This window comes from Palaemon carinicauda, chromosome 9 (assembly GCF_036898095.1).
Source record: "Palaemon carinicauda isolate YSFRI2023 chromosome 9, ASM3689809v2, whole genome shotgun sequence".
NCBI lineage: Eukaryota > Metazoa > Arthropoda > Malacostraca > Decapoda > Palaemonidae > Palaemon > Palaemon carinicauda.
Genome location: NC_090733.1, coordinates 65,365,052 through 65,389,721, shown reverse-complemented (window position 1 = coordinate 65,389,721; position 24,670 = coordinate 65,365,052). Strand labels below are relative to the sequence as shown.

The 24,670-nt window shown below is 41.7% G+C and overlaps 1 protein-coding gene and 1 pseudogene across 1 annotated transcript in view; one reads left to right on the top strand and one right to left on the bottom strand.

Moving 5' to 3' along the window:
* Window positions 1-24,374, top strand: part of Ptp69D (Protein tyrosine phosphatase 69D) — a 651,708-nt gene extending 627,334 nt beyond the window's left edge. The window contains exon 20 of the mRNA XM_068380055.1: window positions 23,987-24,374. Coding sequence (XP_068236156.1) covers window positions 23,987-24,055 — 69 coding nt within the window. The 3' untranslated portion in view covers window positions 24,056-24,374. The remainder of the gene's footprint in view (window positions 1-23,986) is intronic.
* On the bottom strand, window positions 16,134-18,919 carry LOC137647327 (uncharacterized; annotated as a pseudogene).
* Window positions 24,375-24,670: the final 296 nt, after the last annotated feature.

Here is a 24,670-nt window from a genome sequence, read left to right as displayed (position 1 = left end):
AGACTTCTCTCGACGCCCCTCCAGAGGGAGAGGAGGAAGGGGAGCAAGCGGCCGAGGTGGTAAACCCTCGGGAAACCAGAAGCAATGAGATGCTTCCGGTGGGAGGAAGACTCCGCCTCTTCCAGGATCGTTGGACCTTCGATCCTTGGGCTCACAGCATCATCAAGAAAGGACTAGGGTGGAGCTGGGTAACACCACCACCAGCTTTCCACCAATTCTTCCAACACTCCACCCCCGTCCTGGAAGAATACGTCCAAGAACTCTTGAATAAGAAGGTGATCAAGAGGGTAAAGTCCACCAGGTTCCAAGGAAGACTATTCTGTGTTCCCAAGAAGGACTCCGACAAACTAAGAGTCATTCTGGACTTGTCCCCTCTCAACAAGTTCATAGTGAACAACAAGTTCAAAATGCTGACTCCTCAGCACATAAGAGCCCTGCTGCCTCAAAAGGCATACACAGTCTCGATAGACATGGCGGACACCTACTGGCACTTTCCAATGAATCGCCAGACCTCCTCCTACCTAGGATTCAGGCTTCAAAGAAGACAGTACGCCTTCAGAGCCATGCGCTTCGGACTCAACATAGCCCCAAGGATATTCACGAAGCTCGCAGAGACGATCATCCAACAGCTATGCTTACAAGACATCCAGGTGATGGCTTACCTGGACGATTGGCTGGTGTGGGCAGCATCCATAGAAGAATGCCTGCAAGCTTCCACAAAGGTGACCCAATTCTTGGAACACTTGGGCTTCAAGATCAACACCAAAAAGTCTTGACTTTCTCCAGCTCAGAAGTTCCAATGGGTAGGAATCCATTGGGACCTTCAGTCACACCGTCTTTCCATTCCTCTGAAGAAAAGAAAGGAAATAGCGGGATCTGTCAAGAGACTCCTAAAATCCAAACGGATTTCAAGACGACAACAAGAACGGGTGCTCGGCTCCCTTCAGTTCGCTTCAGTGACAGACCCAGTGCTACGAGCACAGCTAAAGGATGCATCGGGAGTCTGGAGAAGATACGCATCCATCGCTCGAAGAGATCTCAAGAGACCTCTGCCGACCAGGCTTCGATCACTCCTAAAGCCATGGTCGGAGGCAAAGAACCTGAAAAGATCGGTACCTCTTCAACTACCGCCTCCATCGGTTGTTATCCATACGAATGCATCGCTAGAAGGAAGGGGGGTCACTCCCACCAACGACATTCAAGGAACATGGTCTCCCCTATTCAAGACGTTCCACATCAACATCTTGGAGGACATGGCAATCCTTCTCACTCTGCAGAGGCTGTCTCCACGTCCCTCAGTCCACATCCGTCTGACTCTGGACAGCGACGTCGTGGTCAGATGTCTCAACCGTCAGGGCTCAAGATCGCCCCAACTCAACCAAGTGTTGCTGCCCATCTTCCGCTTGGCGGGCAAGAAAAGATGGCACCTCTCAGCAGTTCACCTACAAGGATTCCGCAACGTGACGGCGGATGCTCTATCCAGGACAACCCCGATAGAGTCAGAATGGTCCCTAGACGCAGACTCATTCTCCTTCATCTCCCGACAAGTCCCGGAACTGCAGATCGACATCTTCGCAACGAGCGACAACAAACAACTTCCTCGCTATGTGGCCCCATACGAGGACCCCCCGAGCGGAAGCGGTGGATGCCATGTCCTTGGATTGGAATAGATGGACCAAGATTTACCTGTTCCCTCCACCCAACCTTCTGCTGAAAGTCCTCACCAAGCTTTCAAGGAACAGTAGCCCTAGTGGCACTCAAGTGGCTCCGGAGCAACTGGTTCCCATTAATCCTGGAGTTACAACCCAAGCTAATTCCCCTGCCGGACCCAGTTCTCTCCCAGCAAGTTCAGAAGTCGACTGTCTTCGCTTCATCAAAGAAAACCCGAGACCTTCATCTCATGATTTTCTCTCCCTAGCCGTCAAGAAGAGGTTTGGGATCTCGAAGAAATGATTAGATTTCTTAGAAGAATACAAAACAAAATCTACCAGAAGGCAATACGAGTCATCCTGGAAGAAGTGGGTGTCCTTTGTCAAGGCTAAAAATCCTACTGAAATTTCAATGGATTTTTGTCTGCCCTTCTTCATTCACCTTCATGGACAAGGCCTGGTAGCCAACACGATTTTCACCTGCAAATCGGCCTTGGCAAGACCATTACTATATGCCTTCCAAATAGACCTGTCCGATGACATCTTTAACAAGCTGCCAAAGGGATGTCCTAGACTCAGACCCGCACCCCCACCAAGACCCATCTCCTGGTCTCTTGACAAGGTGCTCCACTTTGCCTCAAGTTTGGACAATGAAACTTGCCTTCTGAAAGATTTAACTCAAAAAGTTATTTTCTTATTTGCTCTCGCCTCGGGAGCCCGAGTCAGTGAATTTGTGGCATTATCAAGAGAAGAGGGCCAGATACAGTTCGCAGAAATAGGCGAGCTTACCCTCTTTCCTGACCCAACGTTTCTCGCCAAGAACGAGCTACCCACTAAAAGGTGGGGTCCCTGGAGAATCTGCCCTCTGAAGATGTGTCACTGTGTCCAGTGGAGAGTCTAAAGGTCTATCTTCGAAGAACTTCAGACTTTGGTGGAGGACAGCTCTTTAAAGGGGAAACATTGGGGTCCGACTTGTCACTCAAACAACTAAGGGCGAAGATCACCTACTTTATTCGCAGAGCGGATCCTGACAGTACACCCGCAGGTCACGATCCCAGGAAAGTCGCCTCTTCCCTGAATTTCTTCCAGTCAGCGGACTTCAAAAGTCTTCGCCCTTTCACAGGCTGGAAGTCTTCAAGAGTGTTTTTCAAACACTACGCGAAGCACGTGCATGAACTGAAGAGATATGTGGTAGCTGCAGATATTGTGCTAAAACCTGCTGCTTAGTGCTGCATAGAACAGTGAGTTATTCGGGACTCTAACTCTAAGGGTGTCTGTGTTGACCCTAGTGCGCAACATAGTGAATTTAGTACCACTTTGTGACACTACGGACTGTTCTTATACAAAGGTGAAGTCACATAGACTAAAACACGTGTGCCACATGTTCTTAACATGAATTGTATATAAGACATTCTAGAAAGACTTTATAGTTCCTACGGAACTAATGTGTGTAATGGCAACTTTTTTCCTTTTCAGATTCCACACCCATTTTCTATTAATGTCTTAAGTCTATGTAACTGATTGCATTCCATTACATTTTATTACCTGTTGTATGCTAATTCTTATTTTGACCAAATAAAATAGAATTTGTTTACTCATGTGTCTTATTTCGCCCTCATTTTGGAAATAAAATATTGTTAGAGAGTTTTACTTCCCTCATTATTTGAAAAATGGTATGAACAATGATATACTATTGTTCCTTATTGTTACAAACTCATCTAGACTAAGGTAATTTGTTCCAACAAGTTGTACTTACCTCCTTCTATCTGACCCTGGGACCGGCAGGTATCTCCAATGCTAGGTGAGTTCCTTTATCAAGTAACTTCAAGATGTTCCTTACATCCAATAGGACTCTTCCCTGCCGGGGGGGGGGGGGGGGGGGGTAACATCGTACATGCTTATCTGAAGTGACATGTAACGGAAATATCACAGGTCTCTGTGGTCATCAGACCAAAGGAATAATATCTAGAAGTCGAAGGCACTACAAAGGGGAAAAAATCCACGTTACATTAATTCTCTGGTACACTTCCATCAAGACAACGTGGCCTGAGCCCAAAAAACGGATTTTGAGCGAAGCGTAAAATCTATTTTTGGGTGACATAGCCATGTCATCCTGATGGACCCGCCCTTGTTCTCTATTCAGGCCTTGACAGGCCCCTCCCAATCTTATTGTATCATGGAGGCTGGCCTAGACGCCGGAAGGAATGAGGAAGGCGAGCAACGGTGACGTCAACCAAGATGGCGGCGGTTATGACGTCACAGAGTACCGTAACAGTAACGGAGGAGGAGAACTTAGTAACGGCCGCTCCCATAACTTGCCACACTTCCCCCTCGAAGCGTAAACGCTATGTGGGGTGCAGATAGCTATGTGGCGTGTCAAGCATACGTCCCCTGTTATTATACGATATCCTAAAGGGAAACCTTATGGGTACTTGCGCCAGAAGTTAGAATTATGTGAAACCTTTAGTTTAATTCTCTTGGAATATCTACTGTAGTCAAATATACCCTAAGGAAGCTACTGAAGGAACCTTCCATCAGGACGACATGGCTATCTCACCCAAAAATAGATTTTTCGCTTCGCTCAAAATCCATTTTATAGTGCTGTATCACCTTTGAAGCAAGAGTATCTCGACCTAGAAATAAATATAACCATTTTGTCTCCTGTGGGAATTCTATCGCCAGATATCAGCCGCATTCTGTCATAGTCCAGCAGTACAGTTGACTGTTAATAACTTTTTCAAGTGATAATTCTATTGGTTTTTAGTGTATGCCATTGTTGTGGTTTTTGGTTTGTTATGTAAAGTAGAGTCCCGTATTATGCGTGTTCGAATTATGTGATTCCCCATTTATGAGGTCGATAGTTTTCAAAAATAAATTTTCTGTATCTGTGAAGCTGCTCAAAGTCTGCGAGTCAAGCACTACAAAATGTATCTAATCTATTGTCTTTTTAAGTATATCGGTACCCCCCTAAATACGGTGCTTGATAATTAATGTCACCAAATGATATTTACCTTACATTTTATTAACATAATTTCATAATAAATAGCCTATTTAAGGAGAAATTCCATATCAATAATGAAATCAACTTTACCTATGCTAGTCCAGCTAACGAAATGTTAACAGAATTGTGGTTAGGTTCTCGGCACTCTCTATCTTTCTCTAACCTTTCGATAATTTAATGGTAGTATTAATGATGGGATATTAAAGAATTATTTTTGTTTAGTACAGTATATATAAAAGTTTTATTTTTCCCTGTGGATGTTTAAGGTTTTCACATGTAGGCTGGGTTCGTTTATCGGCAGTGGATAGCCAAATTTCGGTAACGAGTCTGCAATATTTTGTCATATTCTAAACAGTATAGATTTCCTTTACAAAGATTTGTTTTGTATAGTTGTATTGTACTCAGTGTAATTTTAAAAACCTCTCTTTCTAAGAGAGAGAGAGAGAGAGAGAGAGAGAGAGAGAGAGAGAGAGAGAGAGAGAGAGAGATATTTGATGCCAGAAAACCTCAAATCGATCAATCTCTCTCTCTCTCTCTCTCCCTCTCTCTCTCTCTCTCTCTCTCTCTCTCTCTCTCTCTCTCTCTCTCTCTCTCTCTCATTATAATTTACAATACTTACATATAGATGAAGAAACCAAAATCGGTTTTTTGAAAAGTCAATTACATATGAATCAAAAAAATTATACCGTGTATAAATCCACTTCAATCGTAGCTTAAAATACAGCATCCGATTTCGTCAGCAAACCACAATTTTTTTAGGAAACATCATTTTATTCTAAAAAATTGCTACTATTCAAATGGTTAATTGTGGCTTAAGAAAATATGTACTTTTATTTTAAATTTCAGGTGTCTTAAAAATCGAGTATTGCTGACTTCTTTTTGTTTTACTTTTGCCCGTGATGTCTAGCTGCCGCTCTCAAGAATATGTACGTACGAATACAGTAATAAAGTATTGTTTATACCATTTCTTAACTTATTCAAAACATCTATACGGTTAATATTACATAAGCACCAATGTGTTATAACCTATAATTTTTTATTAGTACATTTAAAACTATCATTATATTTACTTTCTCTCTCTCTCTCTCTCTCTCTCTCTTGCTAGGCTACCTTTCACTACCTCCCATTTCTTACCTCTCTTTATCTCTAACAAATGGAATCTTTGTTGCTTAACAAAGTTTAAATTATATCAAAAATCAATCACGATTCAAATTTTCCTTACTTTCTCCAATGTCGCACATGTCTGTCACATCGAACGTTATAGCGATAACCCACTTGTTCGATGATTTTAAAAACCGGCATAGTACTTTCTTCCCTTTTTCTTTTTTTCTTTTTGCAGATACTCGTAGTTCCATAATTGAGGTAGGTACAAGTGGGCTTATAACTGAAGTTAGGAAAAGTATTTTGGATATGGAATGGACAATTAGCTTTCGTAACAGTTTAGAATTATCATAAATTATCATACTGTCATGAGCGGCAGTTTTCTATTGTTAAACGGAAACAAAAATGGTTTTCCTGTTTTGCTACGTATATATGAATTTATATGGATACGGTAATTAAAATATTTGTAATAACATTGTATTTACTAAAAGCTCTTAATGTCATTAGTTATCACCTTGATCATTTGTTTTAATGCGTTCGTTTCTTTATTATGATCGACGATGGAGCGTAGGCTACAGTAAACAAAAGGAAGGTTTTTGTTTTAGGTGGTGTCTTTAGGAAAAAGCATTATATAAATCGCATTCATTTCATATGATTAATATTTGGTAAGATAGCTGTTGCGGCAAAAAGTAACGCAAATACAGATGTGTTGAAGACGTTCGTTTCTTCACTATGATCATAGATGAACGTAAACAAAACAACGGATTCCGATTTTGATGGTGTGCTTGTTGGCGTGGTTAGGAAACGCGTGATATAAAATCGCCTTTATTTTGTTAATTTTGGATCTTCGATGGTACAAACAAAGCTAGTCTATACAGTAATGGTTTTGCTATTCACCAGTTGTCTTATACTGTACAGCACATATGACTTAAACTTATTAAAATTACTACTAATTTTAGGTCGTGTTATAAGGGGAAATATGCAGTTTTTACACCCTTCCTGGTTGTAATTTTAACTTTTTTTCTAGTTATTAAAACTTTTAAAAATTTTAAATGTTTTGTCTATTTACACGAACAATTTGATATTAGAAAAAATACAGTATAGTACAAAGAAAGAAATGGAAATGGGTGGTAAATGCATTTGAATAGGCAAGTTTCTGTTTGCCATGGCCCTAATGGAATTATTCCTGTTAAGTGTTTCGAAATACAGGTAGGCCATCGCTAATGATTAATCTTGCAGCTTTGGGACCGGGAGGGTGCCGGATTATCCATTTTTTTTTTTCGGATTATCCACAATTTACAGATAGTCATCGATTTACGACTGATATAGGGACCGAGGAGCATCGTAGATTTATTATGATCAGTCATGATTCAGCAATCATCTAAGTCATATTTCATCAATATTTTCTTACTGTAGGCCTACTGTATATCATTATTCAATTTTCTTATTAAATATATCACCTGCTCTATTAAAGAATTTTTTTATTTGATTTTTCAATTTTGAAAGAATTTTAAGCATCAAGAATTACTTGATATTTTGTTTACCTTTAGTTATGATCAGCTGATCTGAAGGTCTCGCTACCATATCGAAAGATTTTATAAATAATTTCTTAATTCATTCGAAATCTCTTCATGATGAATATTACATCAGCACCAATATGTTACAGGAAATGACATTTTCCATACAGTTCGGCTGTAGCCATTCTTATTAGTTATTATCCGAACGTTTTCCAGTCACTACGGCCCTCAACCAGTACGGCCCCAGTCACTTCGGCCTCTGACCCTAGTCTCTACGGCCCCAACATGAGTCAATACGGCACCCACCCCTAGTCACTTCGGCCAACTCAGACCAACCACCCTAGTCACTGCGGCCGTCATTAGAAAGAGTATTTTTTATGAATATTGGTATTCATTGGTGACCTTGCATTAATATTGTAGTGATCTAGCAAAACTAAAGCAAATGAAATTCTCTCTCTCTCTCTCTCTCTGACAAAACTAAAGCAAATAACTCTCTCTCTCTCTCTCTCTCTCTCTCTCTCTCTCTCTCTCTCTCTCTCTATTTGACAAAACTAAAACAAATAAAGACTTTCTCTCTCTCTCTCTCTCTCTCTCTCTCTCTCTCTCTCTGACAAAACTAAGGCAAATAAACACACTTTCTCTCTCTCTCTCTCTCTCTCTCTCTCTCTCTCTCTCTCTCTCGATTTGGCAAAACAAAAAAATAAATTAAAAAAAAATTAATCCTCCACAATATAAAATAAAAGAATATATATATATATATATATATATATACTGTAATGGATTTTGAGCGAAGCGAAAAATCTTTTTGGGTGAGATAGCCATGTCGTCCTGATGGAAGATTCCTTCAGTAGCTTCCTAGGGTATATTTAACTACAGTGGATATTCCCAGAGAATTAAACTAAAGGTTATCACAGAATTCTAGCTAATGGTGCGAGTACCCCAAAGGTTTCCCTCTAGGATATCGTATATCAGCAGGGGACGCATGTAAAATTTATTAACACGTCACATAGCTATCTGCACCCCATATAGAGTTAACGTTTCGATATGGGAAAGAAGCTGAGTAACTGAGGAGCCGTTCCAAAGTTACTCTCATTCGTGGCTACTTTTGGTACTTGAGACGTAAACAAACGGGCGCCATTGCTAAATGACGTCACGTCCGTCTTCATCCTGAGCTCAGCTCCTACCAATCTCTGCGATACAGTAGGTCAGGGAGGGGCCTGAAAGGCTGAACTAGAATAGACGGGAGGGTCCATCAGGTCGACATGGCTATCTCACCCAAAAATAGATTTTTCGCTTCGCTCAAAATCCATTTTTTGGGCTCAAGCCATGTCGTCCTGATGGAAGTGTACCAGAGAATTAATGTATCGTGGATTTTTTCCCTTAATCCAAGTGCCAAGGGCTTCGAGCAATATTCCTATGGTCTGGAGACCGTAAAGACTATGGCAATTTTAGTAATTGTCCTTACCAGAGATTCTTTGATGAACTGGCTTCCTGCCCCCCTGGCAGGGAAGTCCTGGTGGACAAGAGGAATATCTTGAAGTGATCATTGAAGAACTACTCACCTGGTGGAGAGATCATGCTGGTCTCGGAGACAGATCAAAGGTTAATATTCGAGTAGGAATATTATCAAGGCATAGGTGAGTATATAATATAAATATTTATATTATTCTTTAAATCAGACAGGAAAGGGGTAAATGAAACTATAACAATCGTATATTTCTTAATAAGGAATAGGAGCGAAAGGAGACGTACATGGTAAATAAAATAGACATTTTATTTTTAAGATTGCAAGTCATTATAGAAGTAATTACAATAATGATTATAGAATTTATTTACAGTAATAATGAATAATGTACATAGAAAATTAAAGACGGTGATCTTGAGTCTGAAAAGAAATTTTGCTTTTTAGAAACACAAGTTCCCAGGGGAACGCCAGTCTTTTTAAAGTTCAAAAAACACTCCATGCTCGAGAGCATGTGGCATGCATGTAAAATTTCTATGACCTTTCACCTTGATAAAGAACAGTCTATTAGAAACACTAAGTGTCCATTAAATCACTATGTATCACGATAGGGTCAACACAGGCACCCGTAGAGTTAGAGTCCCAAATAACTCACTGTTCTATGCAGATTTAAGCAGCAGGTTTCATTACACTACCTGCAGCTACCACGAAATGTTTTACTTCGTGCACCTGTTTTGCGTAGTGCTTGAAGAACACGCGCGATGATTTCCAACCTGTAAAGCTCGTGAGGCTTTCGAAATCCATACTCTGGAAAAAATTCAGAGACTTTCCTAGGATCGGGACCTGCGGGTGTACTATCAGGATCCGCTCTGCGAATGAAGTAGGTGATTTTCGCTCTTAATTGTTTCAGTGACAGGTCACTACCCGATGTTTCTCCTTTGAAGAGTTGTCCTCCACCGAAGTCTGAAGTTCTTCGAAGATAGACCTTAAGACACTCCACTGGGCATAGAGAGACATCTTCCTTCAGGGGGCAGATTCTCCAGGGGCCCCATCTCTTGGTGGGTAGTTCATTCTTGGCGAGAAACGTCGGATCGGGGAAGAGGGTAAGATCTCCCGTATCGGTGAATAGGATATGACCCTCTTCTCTTGATAATGCCACTATTTCACTGACTCGGGCTCCCGAGGCGAGAGCAAAAAGGAAGATAACTTTTTGAGTCAGGTCTTTCAGAGGGCACGAATCGTTGTCCAGGCTAGAAGCAAAATGGAGCACCTTGTCCAGGGACCAGGAGATAGGTTTTGGTGGAGGTGCTGGGCGTAGTCTAGCGCATGCCTCTGGCAGTTTATTGAAGATGTCACTGGACAGATCAATCTGGAAGGTGTATAGGAGTGGTCTAGTCAAGGCCGATTTACAGGTGGAAATCGTGTTGAAGAAGGACATGCAAAAATCAATGGTGATCTCCGTAGGATTTTTTGCCTTGACAAAGGAAACCCACTTTTTCCAGGAAGATTCGTACTGCCTTCTGGTAGACTCTGTCTTGTACTCCTCAAGGAAATCTAAGCTTTTCTTCGAGATCCCAAACCTTTTCTTTACAGCTAAGGAGAGAAAATCATGAGATGAAGGTCCCTGACTTTCAGTGATGAAGCGAAGACTGAAGGCGGTGTGACTGAAGGTCCCAATGGATTCCCAACCATTGGAACTTTTGAGCTGGAGAGAGGCGAGATTTCTCGGCGTTTATCTCGAAACCCAGATGTTCTAGGAACTGGGGGACTTTGTTGCAGGCTCTCAGACAATCTTCGGGCAATGTCGACCAGACTAACCAGTCGTCTAGGTAGGCCATCACTTGGACGCTCTGAAGACGTAGTTGTTGGACGATTGTGTCTACCAGCTTGGTGAAGATTCGTGGAGCCACGTTGAGCCTGAAGGGCATGGCCCTGAAGGCGTAACTTTTCCTTTGGAGTCGAAATCCTAGGTAGGAGGAAGCGTAGTGATTCATTGGAATGTGCCAGTAGGCATCCGCCAGGTCTATGGAGACCGTGTAGGCCCTGTGAGGCAGAAGGGTCCTTATTTGTTGCAGAGTCAGCATCTTGAATTTGTTGTTCGCAATGAACTTGTTGAGAGGGGACAAGTCTAGAATGACTCTGGGTTTGTCTGAGTCTTTCTTGGGAACACAAGAGAGTCTCCCTTGAAATCTGATTGACTTTACCCTCTTGATCACCTTCTTGTTCAAGAGTTCCAGGACATATTCTTCCAGGAGGGGGGTTGACTGTTGGAAGAATTGCTGGAAGGATGGTGGTGGTTGAGTCCAGCTCCAGCCCACTCCTTTCTTGATGATGCTATGTGCCCAAGGATCGAAGGTCCAACGATCCTGGAATTGGCGGAGTTTTCCTCCCACTGGAAGCACTTTATTGCTTCTGGTGTCCAGAGGGTTCGCCACCTCGGCCGTCAGCTCCCCTTCCTCCTTTGCCTCTGGAGGGACGGCGAGAAGAATCTCTGCTGGAGCCTCTGCCTGAGCCTCTACCTCTGGGACGAAAGGTAGTGGAATGCTGCTCATAGGCAGGGGTGAAGACCGGTGACTGCGACACCACCGGTTGGGGGACCAGTTGGAAGGTCTGCTGTGGCTGTGCAGCCACTTGGGGAGTAGCGGGAGCCGGAAACTGACGTCTTGGTTGACATTGCTGGGGCCTAGGCTTCGAGGATTTCCTTTTAGGCTGAGGGCCATCGTCCTGAGAGGACTTCCTCTTTCGGGACATGCCCCACTTGTGGAGAAGGTTCCGATTCTCCGTGGCGGCTTTGTCCACTATCTCTTTCACCAAGGCGGATGGGAAGAGATGTTTGCCCCAGATGTTGGAGGAAATCAGTCTCCGGGGTTCGTGTTTCACCGTTGCATTGGCAAACACGAATTCTCTACAGGCTCTGCGAGCCCTAGCGAAGCTTTACAAATCCTTGGTCACAGTCGCCAGGTGTGACTTTGCAAGGACCATGTAAAAGTCCGGGACTCTGGTGTCTCCAGCCATGAGTTCTAGCTGTACCTGATGTGACAGCAAAGCAGCGAGTCTCTCCTCGGTATCCTGTTCCCTACGAAGGAGATGATCGTTCAGTCGTGGGAGGTCCTCGTTGAACTGACGACCGGCCACATCAGGTTCTAGCTTCCCGACCGTAAAAGTAAGCTGGATGTCTTTCCAGTACCTGTCATCGGGGGGAAGAGTGAGGGAGAAGGTTCTGCACTCCTCCAGTGCAGAGCAAGGTTTCCCTTCCTCCACAGCCTTCATGACCGCTTGGAAGGCCTTTTCAACGAAGGGGAAGGTCGCAGTAGCTGGAGCAACAAAGGTTGGATGCTTTTTGCTCAGTGCGGGCATCTTGGAGTTGGTGAAACCCCGACTCTTCACTGCGTGAGCCAGCATAGCTTGGGCCTTTGCGAGATCGAACACTATCACCTCCTTAGGTTTGGTCTCTTCTTTTGAGGCTGGTTCAGACCTGAGTCGGACGTAACAGTCCGGATAAGCCTCGAAGTTCAGGAAGAACTCCACTTCTTCCAGAAGAATAGTGCTGACCGTTTCACTAATAAAGATTTTGCCAGTTGTGATTGGCATGTGCTCAGCGTATCTCCAAGGGTTAGCTTCCGAACAGTGGGGGAGGTTCTTAACCGAAATCTTTTTCGGTTGTTTGAAGCCGACGAGAGTCGTCCGGAATTGTTCCTGAGTCTCTCTCAGCTTCTTGTCCATGAGGGCTTCTAGCATCCTGAAGACCTCTTGAGTGGCCGATGGAAGAGGATCCGGGGTGGCGGAAGTCGAAGGAACAGGTTCCTCGGATGTCACTGGGGCTACTGGGGGAGCTGGAGCGACCTCGTTCTCCGAATCAGGATATTCCACCTGATCTTCCTCATAGTCGAGCTCTTCGCCCATGAGGGTCTTCTCCGTACCTTCGGACACCTCCGACATACGTTCCACGTTGTCGGAATCAATATGGCACGTAAGCACTGACTGTGCCATGACGATGTCAGGTTCGACCACCAGTTGGACGGTGGGAATCTGTTCTTGAGGGATCACCGAGTCCTTGGATGCTTTCGGGAAAAGCAAGGCCCTCATATCTTCATTTGGAATATAAGGTCCAGAGGCGTTCTTTTGGAAGCCTCGCACCCATTTGCGCAGCTTCTCTCTAGCAGTGTCCCTTACCTCCGTGGTAGGAGGATTATTGAACGCTTCATCGAGGAGACTCTTGCAGACTGAACAGATCTGCGGATCCCAATATTTAAGGTCGCCTCTCTTGGCGGCGCAGGGGGCGTGGGTGCGGCACGCCTTGTGCCCGTAGAAGTCCGGGTGTTTAACTCCACAGAAGTTGCTCTCACACTTCATATACTCCTCCTGTAAAAGAAAGAGATCATGAGTACATGGAAGGCATAAGAATGACTTACATTACTCTAGACTTAAGAATACTTAATCTATAAATAGCATATAAATTATATGTTCAAGATAGATGAGCAGGAAGGGAAGTAGATAGACACATACTTGTGAATCCCGCCCAGCCGGTTACTGTAACCTTATCCGTAGACAATTCCTTAGGACCCGAGGGTTCCAAAGGAGGGAAAATCCGTATGGATGAGCCAGGCTAGGCCTCCTTAATAGAGGAATTGTTCGCAGAGTGTAAAAGGATCTGAGACCGCTCAGAGCCTAGTGAGGGAGAGGGGAAAATAGGATAAACCCCTTAGTAATATGTAGGTTCCAGCAAGCGACTGCACTGAGATGCACAGAGTATGCTGGAAATGTAATGTGCAACCTTACAGCATAGTCACTATATTAGCTGGTATAACAATACCTATATGGAGGTGGCCAGGCTATCTGGCTGCATCAGATTAACTGCCGGCATGGTGCCGGCAGCCGAGGAAGGGGTGCATGTCCCTTAGCGCCTCATTAGGGGGTCTGCCGGCACGCCGGAGACCGGTCCTGCAGAGTGGAAACATCAAGGAGGACACACTGAGCGACCGAGATGGACAACACCACAGTGGCGACCGCCGGCACAGCGGCGGATCGCCGGCAGGGGCGGCGGGCTCCGGCAGCCGGCGGATGACGGCATGGTGAACCTTAGTTCAACTCATAAGATATATATATATATATAGGGCGGATACCTAGAATGCCAGCAGGTGGGCGGCAGTCTCCGGCAGTCGGCCGGCTGTCGCTAGGTAAACCAGGGGAAATATAGGGGGTGGGACGTCGGCGGTATGTCGACGGATGGCGGCAGCCTCCGGCAGGCGGTAAGCTGACGTCCTAGAGGGGAGGTATCTTATGAATAGAGGTCACCTGAGGTAGTGGCGGCTGTCGCCGGCAGTAGAAGCGGCAAGGGACCGGCACCATAATAGAGAGAGAGAAAGGTAAGGAGGGAAGGGAGGGGTAATATCCTATACCCCGCCGGCATCCCTCCGGAGGAATTGCACTCATGATAAGAGTAGGTACTCCTAACATCCGGCGGCAGTGGTCCGGCAGACGGCCAGAGCCTGAGGTAACCCAAGGGAGGGATAGAGAGCACTCAAAGAGGGGGAATCCTCCGCCGGCAGGACCGCCGCCGGCAACCACCCTTATAGAACGCTATGAAGGGTAAATGTACCAGAGCGGCCAGCTCAGCAGAAGAACAAGGCTAGCCCTACCACTCCACCCAAGGGAGGAGTTGTAGGACCGAGGACAGGGGTGTGTAGGCAGGCCTACACCAAAGGGATAGAGTGGGGGGGAGTAGGGGTCTTTCTTAAAGTGGGTAAACTCTATATGAGAGAGGCCACCAAGGCAAGGGAGACCACTCCCTAACCTTGGACAGGTAGCACAGATCAGGTACAGCACTGATGTACTGTCCTAAACTATAATAAGGCAGAATCTCCCCCCAGAGCCTAACCTAGATTAGGAGGACCATCTCCTAGGCTAGGAAGGCCTGGAAAGACACATCGCTAGCTGCAGGGAGGAAGGAGTAACCCAACCAAGTGCAACTGGGGAAGGGCAGAGCCCTTCCTAAGGTCTCAAGCATGACCCTTAGGGTAGGCTGAGAAGCGATAAATACTCTGGGTGAAGTCAAGATTCTCCCCATTATAGAATAAGGGAGAAGCAAGGCTACCCAGAGGGAATTACCCGTAGGTAAGGGGAATAGGAAGCATACAAGGGTTCCTACATTAGGTTAGTAGGGGGTTGGTACACGAACCAACACAGTCCCTTGTATGGTCCCCGAAGGCGAAAACACTTACATCACAGTAATTAGTATGTTTAAAAATGCCTAAATCTTCATAACTTAACTTAGGAACACTTCTATCATGCAGTAATATGAGCACTAGGCTGTCAAGCTTAGGTGCTAGGCTAGCGATCTAGTATGGGGTCGGTCAACGACCGTTGTCTAACGAGCGCTAATACACGATATAATTACAGTACTTCCTAGCTATGAAGACTAAATAACTAATAATATTAATTAGTTAAAGGACCAGAGAAGGCTGTTCTGGCTAACTAAATAAGGCATGCGACATAAACAGCGACGCCGTAATGGCGCATCCGATATCGGCACAGCTCCACCACAAAACACAATATTTTACGAAAAGTAGAAGTTACTTTACGGCCAGAGCTTATTTAAACAATACTAGGACCTGGTACTCAACTTTCCAAAAGAAGGCGAGGCTGAAGGCTGCGACATAACGGCGATGTAAGCTGATAAAGAAGCACTTGGGAAAAATCCGACTTAGCGTAAGAGCTACAGACGAAAGGATGAAGATGGACGTGACGTCATTTAGCAATGGCGCCCGTTTGTTTACGTCTCGAGTACCAAAAGTAGCCACGAATGAGAGTAACTTTGGAACGGCTCCGCAGTTACTCAGCCTCCTTCCCATATCGAAGCGTAAACTCTATATGGGGTGCAGATAGCTATGTGGTGTGTTAATACATGCGTCCCCTGCTGATATACGATATCCTAGAGGGAAACCTTTGGGGTACTCGCACCAGAAGTTAGAATTCTGTGATAACCTTTAGTTTAATTCTCTGGGAATATCCACTGTAGTTAAATATACCCTAGGAAGCTACTGAAGGAACCTTCCATCAGGAAGACATGGCTTGAGCCCAAAAATATGTATATATATATATATATATATATATATATATATATATATGTATGTGTATATATATTATTTTTTCATTATAAGGTTAAACAGTAAAACATGTTGATAGAAAAATATATTTCATAAAAAAATAGCAATACAACCAGAATGTATGGTTCATACAAACTGTACAAATTGTAGTCGCGCTACACAAATAAGGGAATCTGATATACAGTATACATATATTTAGATTTAAAACATGATCTAAAATCTAATATATAGTATGTTTAAAACTTAAGATATAATATATAAAACAGCATTTATTTGGAAGGTCCATTTATACATAACTTAGAACATGCTGTGGTATTCATACCGTTTCCATAAGGCAAATATTTTGCCTTGCACTGTTCTAAACTGACGGCGCTGGCGACGTGTGTTTACCATCCTTGACAAGACAGACCTCTACAGTTACATTTTTGGCTTCTTTGTACAATAATGGTACTAAAACATAAAATGGAATATGAGAGCTGCCTGCCATACCATTCAACTTTCTTTGGTATCCCTCTACATCATTGTTGGTACGGATACTCTGGCCGAATACAGTCCAGTCACTTGGCGCCCAGAATCCACTGATCCAAGTTTCTTTGATATAATCCATTAAATTTTAAGTGGTCCAGGAGGCACTCGTAACTCAAGCTGTTCAAATGATGTTTTTATGTGTTCTTCAGGGAGGAATGGAAGTGCCATGAGCTGCCTTATAAAATCCTTAATTGGGCGATGATTCATGTATGGTGCAGCCAGTCCTATTTCTTGGATTTTTCTCCATATGGCTTGATTCCAGTGGAACGAGCATCCTTGCAATTTTATCATTGGGAGTAATGTCCTAACAGCCGACCATACAGCAATTTCAAAATCTAAAACCAATTTCTCTACTTTACATTCCTGTAGTAAGTCTAAAATATCCTTAAAACTTTCTTATAATCTTTCTTTCTCTTCCCCGAAATGAGGGTAAATACTAAAGGTACTTGTTTTATATTTCCTTCTATTCCTTTCACAAATGCTTGGATGCCAAATAATTGATAGAATGGCTTGCGCACTACACGAAACATAGCATCCTTATACCACGTCCTTGCATTCTTTAGTAAAGCAAGTTGTTCAGAAGTAGCGAATATTAAGTGTCAACCACCAGGTATAGCTATATCCTTCTTTTGGGATGTAATTGTCATCCAATTCAAAGTTCAAATTATCTGGTTCATTAGGTCTGTCACTCTAAGACGATTTAGAGGTGTTATGTTAACTGTATTTAAACAGGCTGCATCATCCTTTTTGTGGCAGTTATAGTACGATCCAGTAAAGAAGAAGCTGATGAACAAATTTTAACCTTCTCTTTGGCTAAGGCCTTTGCAGTAGCAATGACTTCAGCCGTAAAAACAGCACCTTGTTGGGGTTGGTGAACATGATGATGAGATCCTCCGGTGAAAATTGAGCCATTCTGAAGGACAGTAGCAGGACATGTTAGCGTCTTGTTTCTCACACTACAGCGCCAAGTTACTTTACCAGTTGGATTTTTCTTCTTCCCTGTGGCCTTTTGGTTATAGGTATAACCAAAGGAATCTACAAGGAGGGTATTTCCTCTTCTCATAGCACCTTCAATGATTTTATAAGAGGCTTTTAATTCATCCCCTATGCCTAGTGTCATCAGGTAGAATACTTTCTTCATATTCCTCTGGCAGTGCTGGTCGGGTACGTATGTCCGGGATAGATCATACCTCCTCCAAAACACTCCCTTCCTCCTCCTCCAACAGATCTGTACAACATCAGTAACATCACTAATAACATCAAGACCATCCCTAACAATCAGTAACATCACCAACATCAGTAACATTACTAATAACATCACTAACATCACTAATAACAACAGTAACGTCTATCCTAATTTGTATTGGGGACCAATAGAGTAAAGTCGGGTTTATATGGAGTATAATAACACTAACAACAACAACAACAACAACAATTAGAATAATAATAATAATAATAATAATAATAAGAAAAACTCACCTTCATTATCTACTAGTTGGGTGCTAATGTCATCAAGAGGTAAAGCTTCCAAAGGTGTGCTTTCAGCCATAGGGACGATGTTCTGATAAACTTCGCCCTCCTCCTCCTCCAACAGATCTGTACAACATCAGTAACATCACTAATAACGTCGATACCATCCTTAAGAACATCAGTAACATATGATAATAATTATAATAATAATAATAATAATAATAATATCAATAAGAAAAAACTCACCTTCATTATCTTCTGGCCGGGTGCTAATGTCATCAAGAGGTAAAGCTTCCAAAATTTACCTTCTACTTCTGAACATTTGATGCAGATCCAGTGCATGTGTAGCTCCTCTTTCACCATGGAACGATAATCCTTGTAGGAAATCCCGGTGTTACACTTCCTGTGTTGCCAGCGTTCACAGTTATCGCACTGAATGGCATGCTGACGAGGCTTAACTTCACTCTCGCAAACAACACAGGTATATTCCATGATGGAGAATGATAACAGAGATGGATATTCATAACTTGTAGGGTTGCTTTTGAAGCTTCATTTAAATGAGTCCCAGCGAAGCAGACAAGTATCAACCCGTCACCCAAAAATAGAAGCTCGCCACTAAGTGTATAATTGCTAGTGATCGTGAGAATATTTAACTGAGCTGCGGGGAACTCCGTCTTCAACTTAGCCTTCAGATATATTCATGGGGCAACGACTGAAAATTTATATTTGGTGCATATACATATATATTCTCTGATAGTTTAACTATTTCTAAACATAGGTTGTACTAACATATAAGTAGCCAGTCGGCTTTGAGAAGGCCATTAGTCAACAGGACTCATAGAATTATTAAGTGTTGTTTTTATTTTCTTGTATTTTTTAATCATTTTTTTAAATATCTATTTGCTAGTTTATTCGTTTGTCTGTTTTCCATATTTGTTATTGTTTTTTTTTTTCTTTTTTTGATTTGATTGGTATTTGTTTTTTTTTTTTTTAATTATTTTGCGTGTTTAGCTATCTATGTGCGCTTTTATTTCTCTCTCTCTCTCTCTCTCTCTCTCTCTCTCTCTCTCTCTCTCTCTCTCTCTCTCTCTCTCTCTCTCTCTCTCTCTCTTAAGAAACAAAGAAAGCAAAGAAGAGAGAGAGAGAGAGAGAGAGAGAGAGAGAGAGAGAGAGAGAGAGAGTCTCTCTCTCTCTCTTAAGAAACAAAGAAAGCAAAGAAGAGAGAGAGAGAGAGAGAGAGAGAGAGAGAGAGAGAGAGAGAGAGAGAGAGAGAGAGAGAGAGAGAGAGAGAGAGTACCACCGTAGTTCTTATATTTAAGTTACCATCTTGGGAGGCCGTAGTGCCTGGGCCCGTAGTGACTAGGGTTGACGGTGAGAGAGGCCGTAGTGACCAGAGTTGAAGTGACTGGGGCTGTAGTGGTTGAGGGCCGTAGTGACTGCTTCCCTCTGATCTCAGTCTTACTGCGTGTGAGAGAATGTGTATGCTGGCGCCTACGGATAGTTAATTTTCATGGCTTCATACAGTATTTAATTTTCTATTCATTATTAAGTCTTCATATTTCATTAGGCATTATTGTGGTTTACTAAAGCATGTCTGTATTCTATTTTTCAATTTCTTGAGCATTTCAATAATCAACAATTACTTTTAGTAGACATCAGCTGATCTCGAGCATTTCAATAATCAACAATTACTTTTAGTAGACATCAGCTGATCTCAAGATCACTCTACGGTATGCAATTATGCTCATATAGGCTACAGTACCAATAACTTGTTTAAATAATCTTCTTAACTTATCCGAAATCTCTTCGTAGAGAATATTACATCAGCACCAATATGTAATAGTCACAGTATCCATACAGTTAGTTTACAGACCTCATTATTATTATTATATCTCTCTCTCTCTCTCTCTCTCTCTCTCTCTCTCTCTCTCTCTCTCTCTCTCTCTCTCTCTCCATATTTTGATTTTTAAATCACTGTTAAATCTTCATATTTCTTTAAACAATATTAGAAAGAATAAGATAAATGATAATATTACATAACCAATATTTGGTAAAATATATTGTATGTTGCTGCAAAAGCATGCGTTTGTTCGTTATGATCGGTGATGAAACTTGAACCAGTGGTTGCGTTTTAATGTTGCACGTTTAGCAAAAGCATGATAAAGATTGTTTTAATTTATTTTGGATTTTTAAGTATACAACAAAAGCTAGTCTATGCACTGATGGTTTTGAATTTATTCAAATTTGTCTCGGTTTTCGACCTCGTCTTGTCTGAAGGTTGTCTTGTGTGCGGAAATATAAGGTATGTTTCTGCTTGTGCACACTAATACCTCGACATACGATTGTCCCAACCTACGAGAAATTTGAGATACGAGGAGAGTTTCAAGGAAATTTTTGCCCCGAGATACGAGACAATTTTGAGATATGAGACGGTTCCCTAGGTGGCTGAGTGTGCGAGAGGCTGCTCACGAGGACAGAATCGCTCGCTCTTTCCCGTTGGATCTCCGTCGCGTAAAGTTATCTCCGAGCAACGGCCATAGTGTTTGCATTTTTTATGTGTTTTTTTGCATTAATCAGTACAGAATTAAGGGAATAACCAATGGGTCCAAAGCAAGCGAGTGCAAACAAGGGTAGTGAAAAGATAAAGCGTATGATGACAATCGAGATAAAGCATGAAATAATCGAAAAACATGCGAGTGGTGTACGAGTGACTGAGCTGGCTCCCTAATATGAGAGGAGTACATCAACAATATGTACCATCCTCAAGCAGAAGGATGCTATAAAGAGCACCAAGCCTTCCAAAGGACTAACCATCCTTTCCAAGCTGCACAGTGATATTCATGACGAAATGGAGAGGCTTCTTTTAATATGGATAAAAGAGAAACAGTTGGCGGGAGATAGCATGACTGAGACGATCATCTGTGAAAAGGCCAGCAGATTCTATGATGACTTGAAAGGAAAGCAAGCAGCTGAGAGAGGGGAGACTTCGACGCTAGCGGAAACCTTCAAAATCAGTCGTAGCTTGTTTGATGATTTAAAAAAACGGACTGGGATACACTCGGTTGTGAGGCATGGGGAAACAGCACGTTCCGACTCGAAAGCCATGGTGGACTACGTTATGTCAAAACCTTTGCCTCAGTTATCGCAGAACAAGGATACATCCCCCAACAAGTGTTCAACTGCTATGAAACTGGCCTTTTCTGGAAGAAGATGCCCAGGACATTCATCACGGTAGAGGAGAAGAGATTACCGGGGCATAAACCCATGAAGGACCGGTTAACTCGAGCCTTGTGTGCCAATGCCAGCGGTGACTGTAAGGTCAAGCCACTGCTGGTGTACCACTCAGAAAACCCACATGATTTCAAGAGCCAAAGGATCCTGAAAGAAAAACAGCAAATGATGTATAGCGCTAGTGCTAAGGCTTGGGTTGCGCGGCATTTCTTCACAGAATGGGTTAATCTGTGCTTTGGTCCGGCAGTCAAAAAATATTTGGCCGAGAAAAGCCTGCCAATGAAATGTCTCCTGGTCCACGACAATGCCCCTTGTCACCCTCCTGGTCTCGAAGAGGACATTCTTGATGAGTACAGGTTCATCAAGGTCCTTTATCTCCCGCCCAACACCACGCCACTCCTCCAGCCCTTGCACCAGCAAGTAATTTCCAACTTTAAAAAACTGTACACGAAGCATTTGTTCAAGAAATGCTTCGATGTCACAGACAACACCAATCTCACCCTTCGTAAATTTTGGAAGGAACATTTCAATATCGTCCATTGCTTAGAAATTATTGAGGAGCATCAGGAAGAGCTCACAACACAGGAATTGATCGAGCTCCAGGAGATGCAACATTCGGAGGTGTTGCAGGAGCTCAGTAGCGAGGAGGAGGTGGAAGAGGAGGACCTCCTTTCTACAAAGGAAATCAGAGACATGTTAGCGAAGTGGCAGGAGTTTTCTGATTTTATGGAAAAGAAGAACCCGGACAAGTTGGCGTGTGGTCGTGCGTTAGCCTTTGGTGAGGGCACTTTTGCACATAATTTTCGTAAAATTTTGAAGGGGAGATGAAAGCAAACATCCCTAGATAGGTTCCTTTTAAAAAGGCCGGCAAAAAGTGAAGGTGAAAGCGAGTCAAAAAGAGCCAAGTCGGAAGAAGAAAAGTAAAAAAGATGAAAATGAAAACAGAATTAGAATTAAGTTTAGAGTAACGTAAGATTAACATTTATTTTTAAGTGTGTGTACATTAAGCTAATTTCATTCAAGTTAAATTTAAAGTTTAAGTTAGGTTACATAGTGTTACAAAAGTGTAGCGTATCGAACGTGCTGCCGTCAAGTCTCTCTCCTCCCCTTTCTCTCTCCCTCCTCCTCCGTACACACCGCCATTAGACACGACCGCCTGTCTCAAAGGTAAGAACTCCATAATAATGTCACATTTTATTGCAGATCATACCCAGTACATAGGTATTTGTTATTTTGTGAGTGTAGGTTGTGAATTAGAACCATTAAAAACGTTTTTCCACTGTAATATACTGTTTTTAGGTGTTTTTTTAGAGGGTGGGAACAGATAAATTTTTTTAGGTATTTTATATGGGAAAAATTGATCTGAGATACGAGAAAATTGACATATGAGCTCGGGTCCCGGAACGCATTAAGCTCGTATCTCAAGGTATTATTGTAATGTGCAGCTACACTGTTTTCAACAGTACACTAAAAACTGTTTTCCTGCTGAAATGAGGGTGCATCTTACATGTGTTTACGTTGGAAACAGTGCTGCTAACTGGCCAGTAGCGAAAATAATTGAGAAACAGTACCGTCAACCAAGCTGCCCGCAGTGAAAATGATGCCAGTTAACTGATGATTCCGCATTATAGATTGCTGGATTAGTGATGGTCAACCTTTATGCGATTTTCTATATATACGGGATCATTTATCGACCAAATTTTCACATATTTCGGGGCCCTACTGTACTGCATTCTAAAGTATTCCAGGTACAGTACGGTCCTAAATTATGTTTGCTCTAATTGTGCTATTCCCTATTTATGCAGTTGCTAGTTGTCCAAAATAAAGTTTTTGTATATGCAAGCTGTTTAAAGTCTGGAGTCAAGCACCACAAATCGTATTAAATTTATTGTCTTTTCAAGTATAATGGTAGGGTTAGTTACGGTGCCTGATAATAAATGTAACCAAACCATATTTTTCTCACATTGTATTAATATAATTTCATAATAAATTGCCTATTTGAGGAAAAATTCCATTACAGTGAAATCAACTTTTAACTATGAGAGTCCAGCTGACAAAATGTAAACGTAGTTATGGTTACCTTCACAGCAACCTTTATCTTTCTCTAACCTTTCGATAATTTTAATGCTAGTGTTAATGATTTTATATTAAAGCATTATTTCTGTTTAGTACAGTATATATAAAAGCTTAATTTTTTCCTCTGGGTGTTCAAGGTGTTCACATGTAGACTGGGTTTGTTTATTGGCGATGAAGAGCCTAACTTTCGGAAATGAGTTGGTAATATTTTCTGTCATATTTTAACAGTATAGATTTGCTTTACAAAGATTTTTTTTTGTATTGTACACTGTACACTATAAAAGCCCCCCCCCCTCTCTCTCTCTCTCTCTCTCTCTCTCTCTCTCTCTCTCTCTCTCTGTATGTGTTCAGAAAACATCATTGTATTCTCGTATAATTTGAGACCCTACTGTATGTATCAGAATTGTTTAAGGGGATTTTAGTTTGTAGTACTACGTTAATGTTTTATTAAGGATTTTTGGTTGTCACTAATGAAACTGTAAATCAGACATTTAATATAGGATAAGAAGTTAAGACGGTATTAAACTGGATATGATAATGCTTGATAGGTTAGGAATGGTTCCATAGCATTCATAGTTTATGTTTATAACACAATTGCTAACCATTTTTATGTACTCTAGAGCCGCCCGCCCTATGTTAGGGACTATGGCTTTATGTTGAGTAATATGTTTATTGCGTGCATGTTCTTTGGTGCCGGGTAGGAAGATGTCATGTACCTAAAGACTTATTCACAGATGGTTTAGATTTACTAGTTTTAAAATTATCAACTCTATCCTTCCCTTTCATTCTATAAGATAACTGATGGACTCCTTATAAAGATATTTAAGATAGTTTTTATTTTCCAGGCGCAGTATGAGTTTGTGCACAAGGCTCTTGTTGAATTCATCGACAGTCGGGGATTAGAGACCATGTGAAGAATGATTCCAGTTCCAAGTAGACTTTGAAAAAATCAGCCAATTGCTTTGAACTTTGTTCTATCCGCTTTTTTGTAAAATAGTGAAAGAAAAATAAAAAAAATTTATCTACATGGTCAGAAAAAATGATCTGCAAATAGTTTTTATAATTATTTTTTACAATGCAACAGTGATGTTTGTGTTTGAAAAATGTAATATCTTATTATGAGGAAACTTTTATGAATCTCCCACCGTATGGTAGTGAAGAGTTGTGTCACATGTTTGGAAGAAAAGTCTTTTGCTAGTTATATATATGTATATCTGTATGTATGTATGTATGTATATGTATATATATATATATATATATATATATATATATATATATATATATATATATATATATATATATATATATATATATATATATATATACCACAGATACCTACATACAAGCACATATGTGTCTATATATATATATATATATATATATATATATATATATGTATATATGTATATATATATATATATATATATATATATATATGTATGTATGTATGTATATATATATATATATATATATATATATATATATATATATATATATATATATATATATATATATATATATATATATAT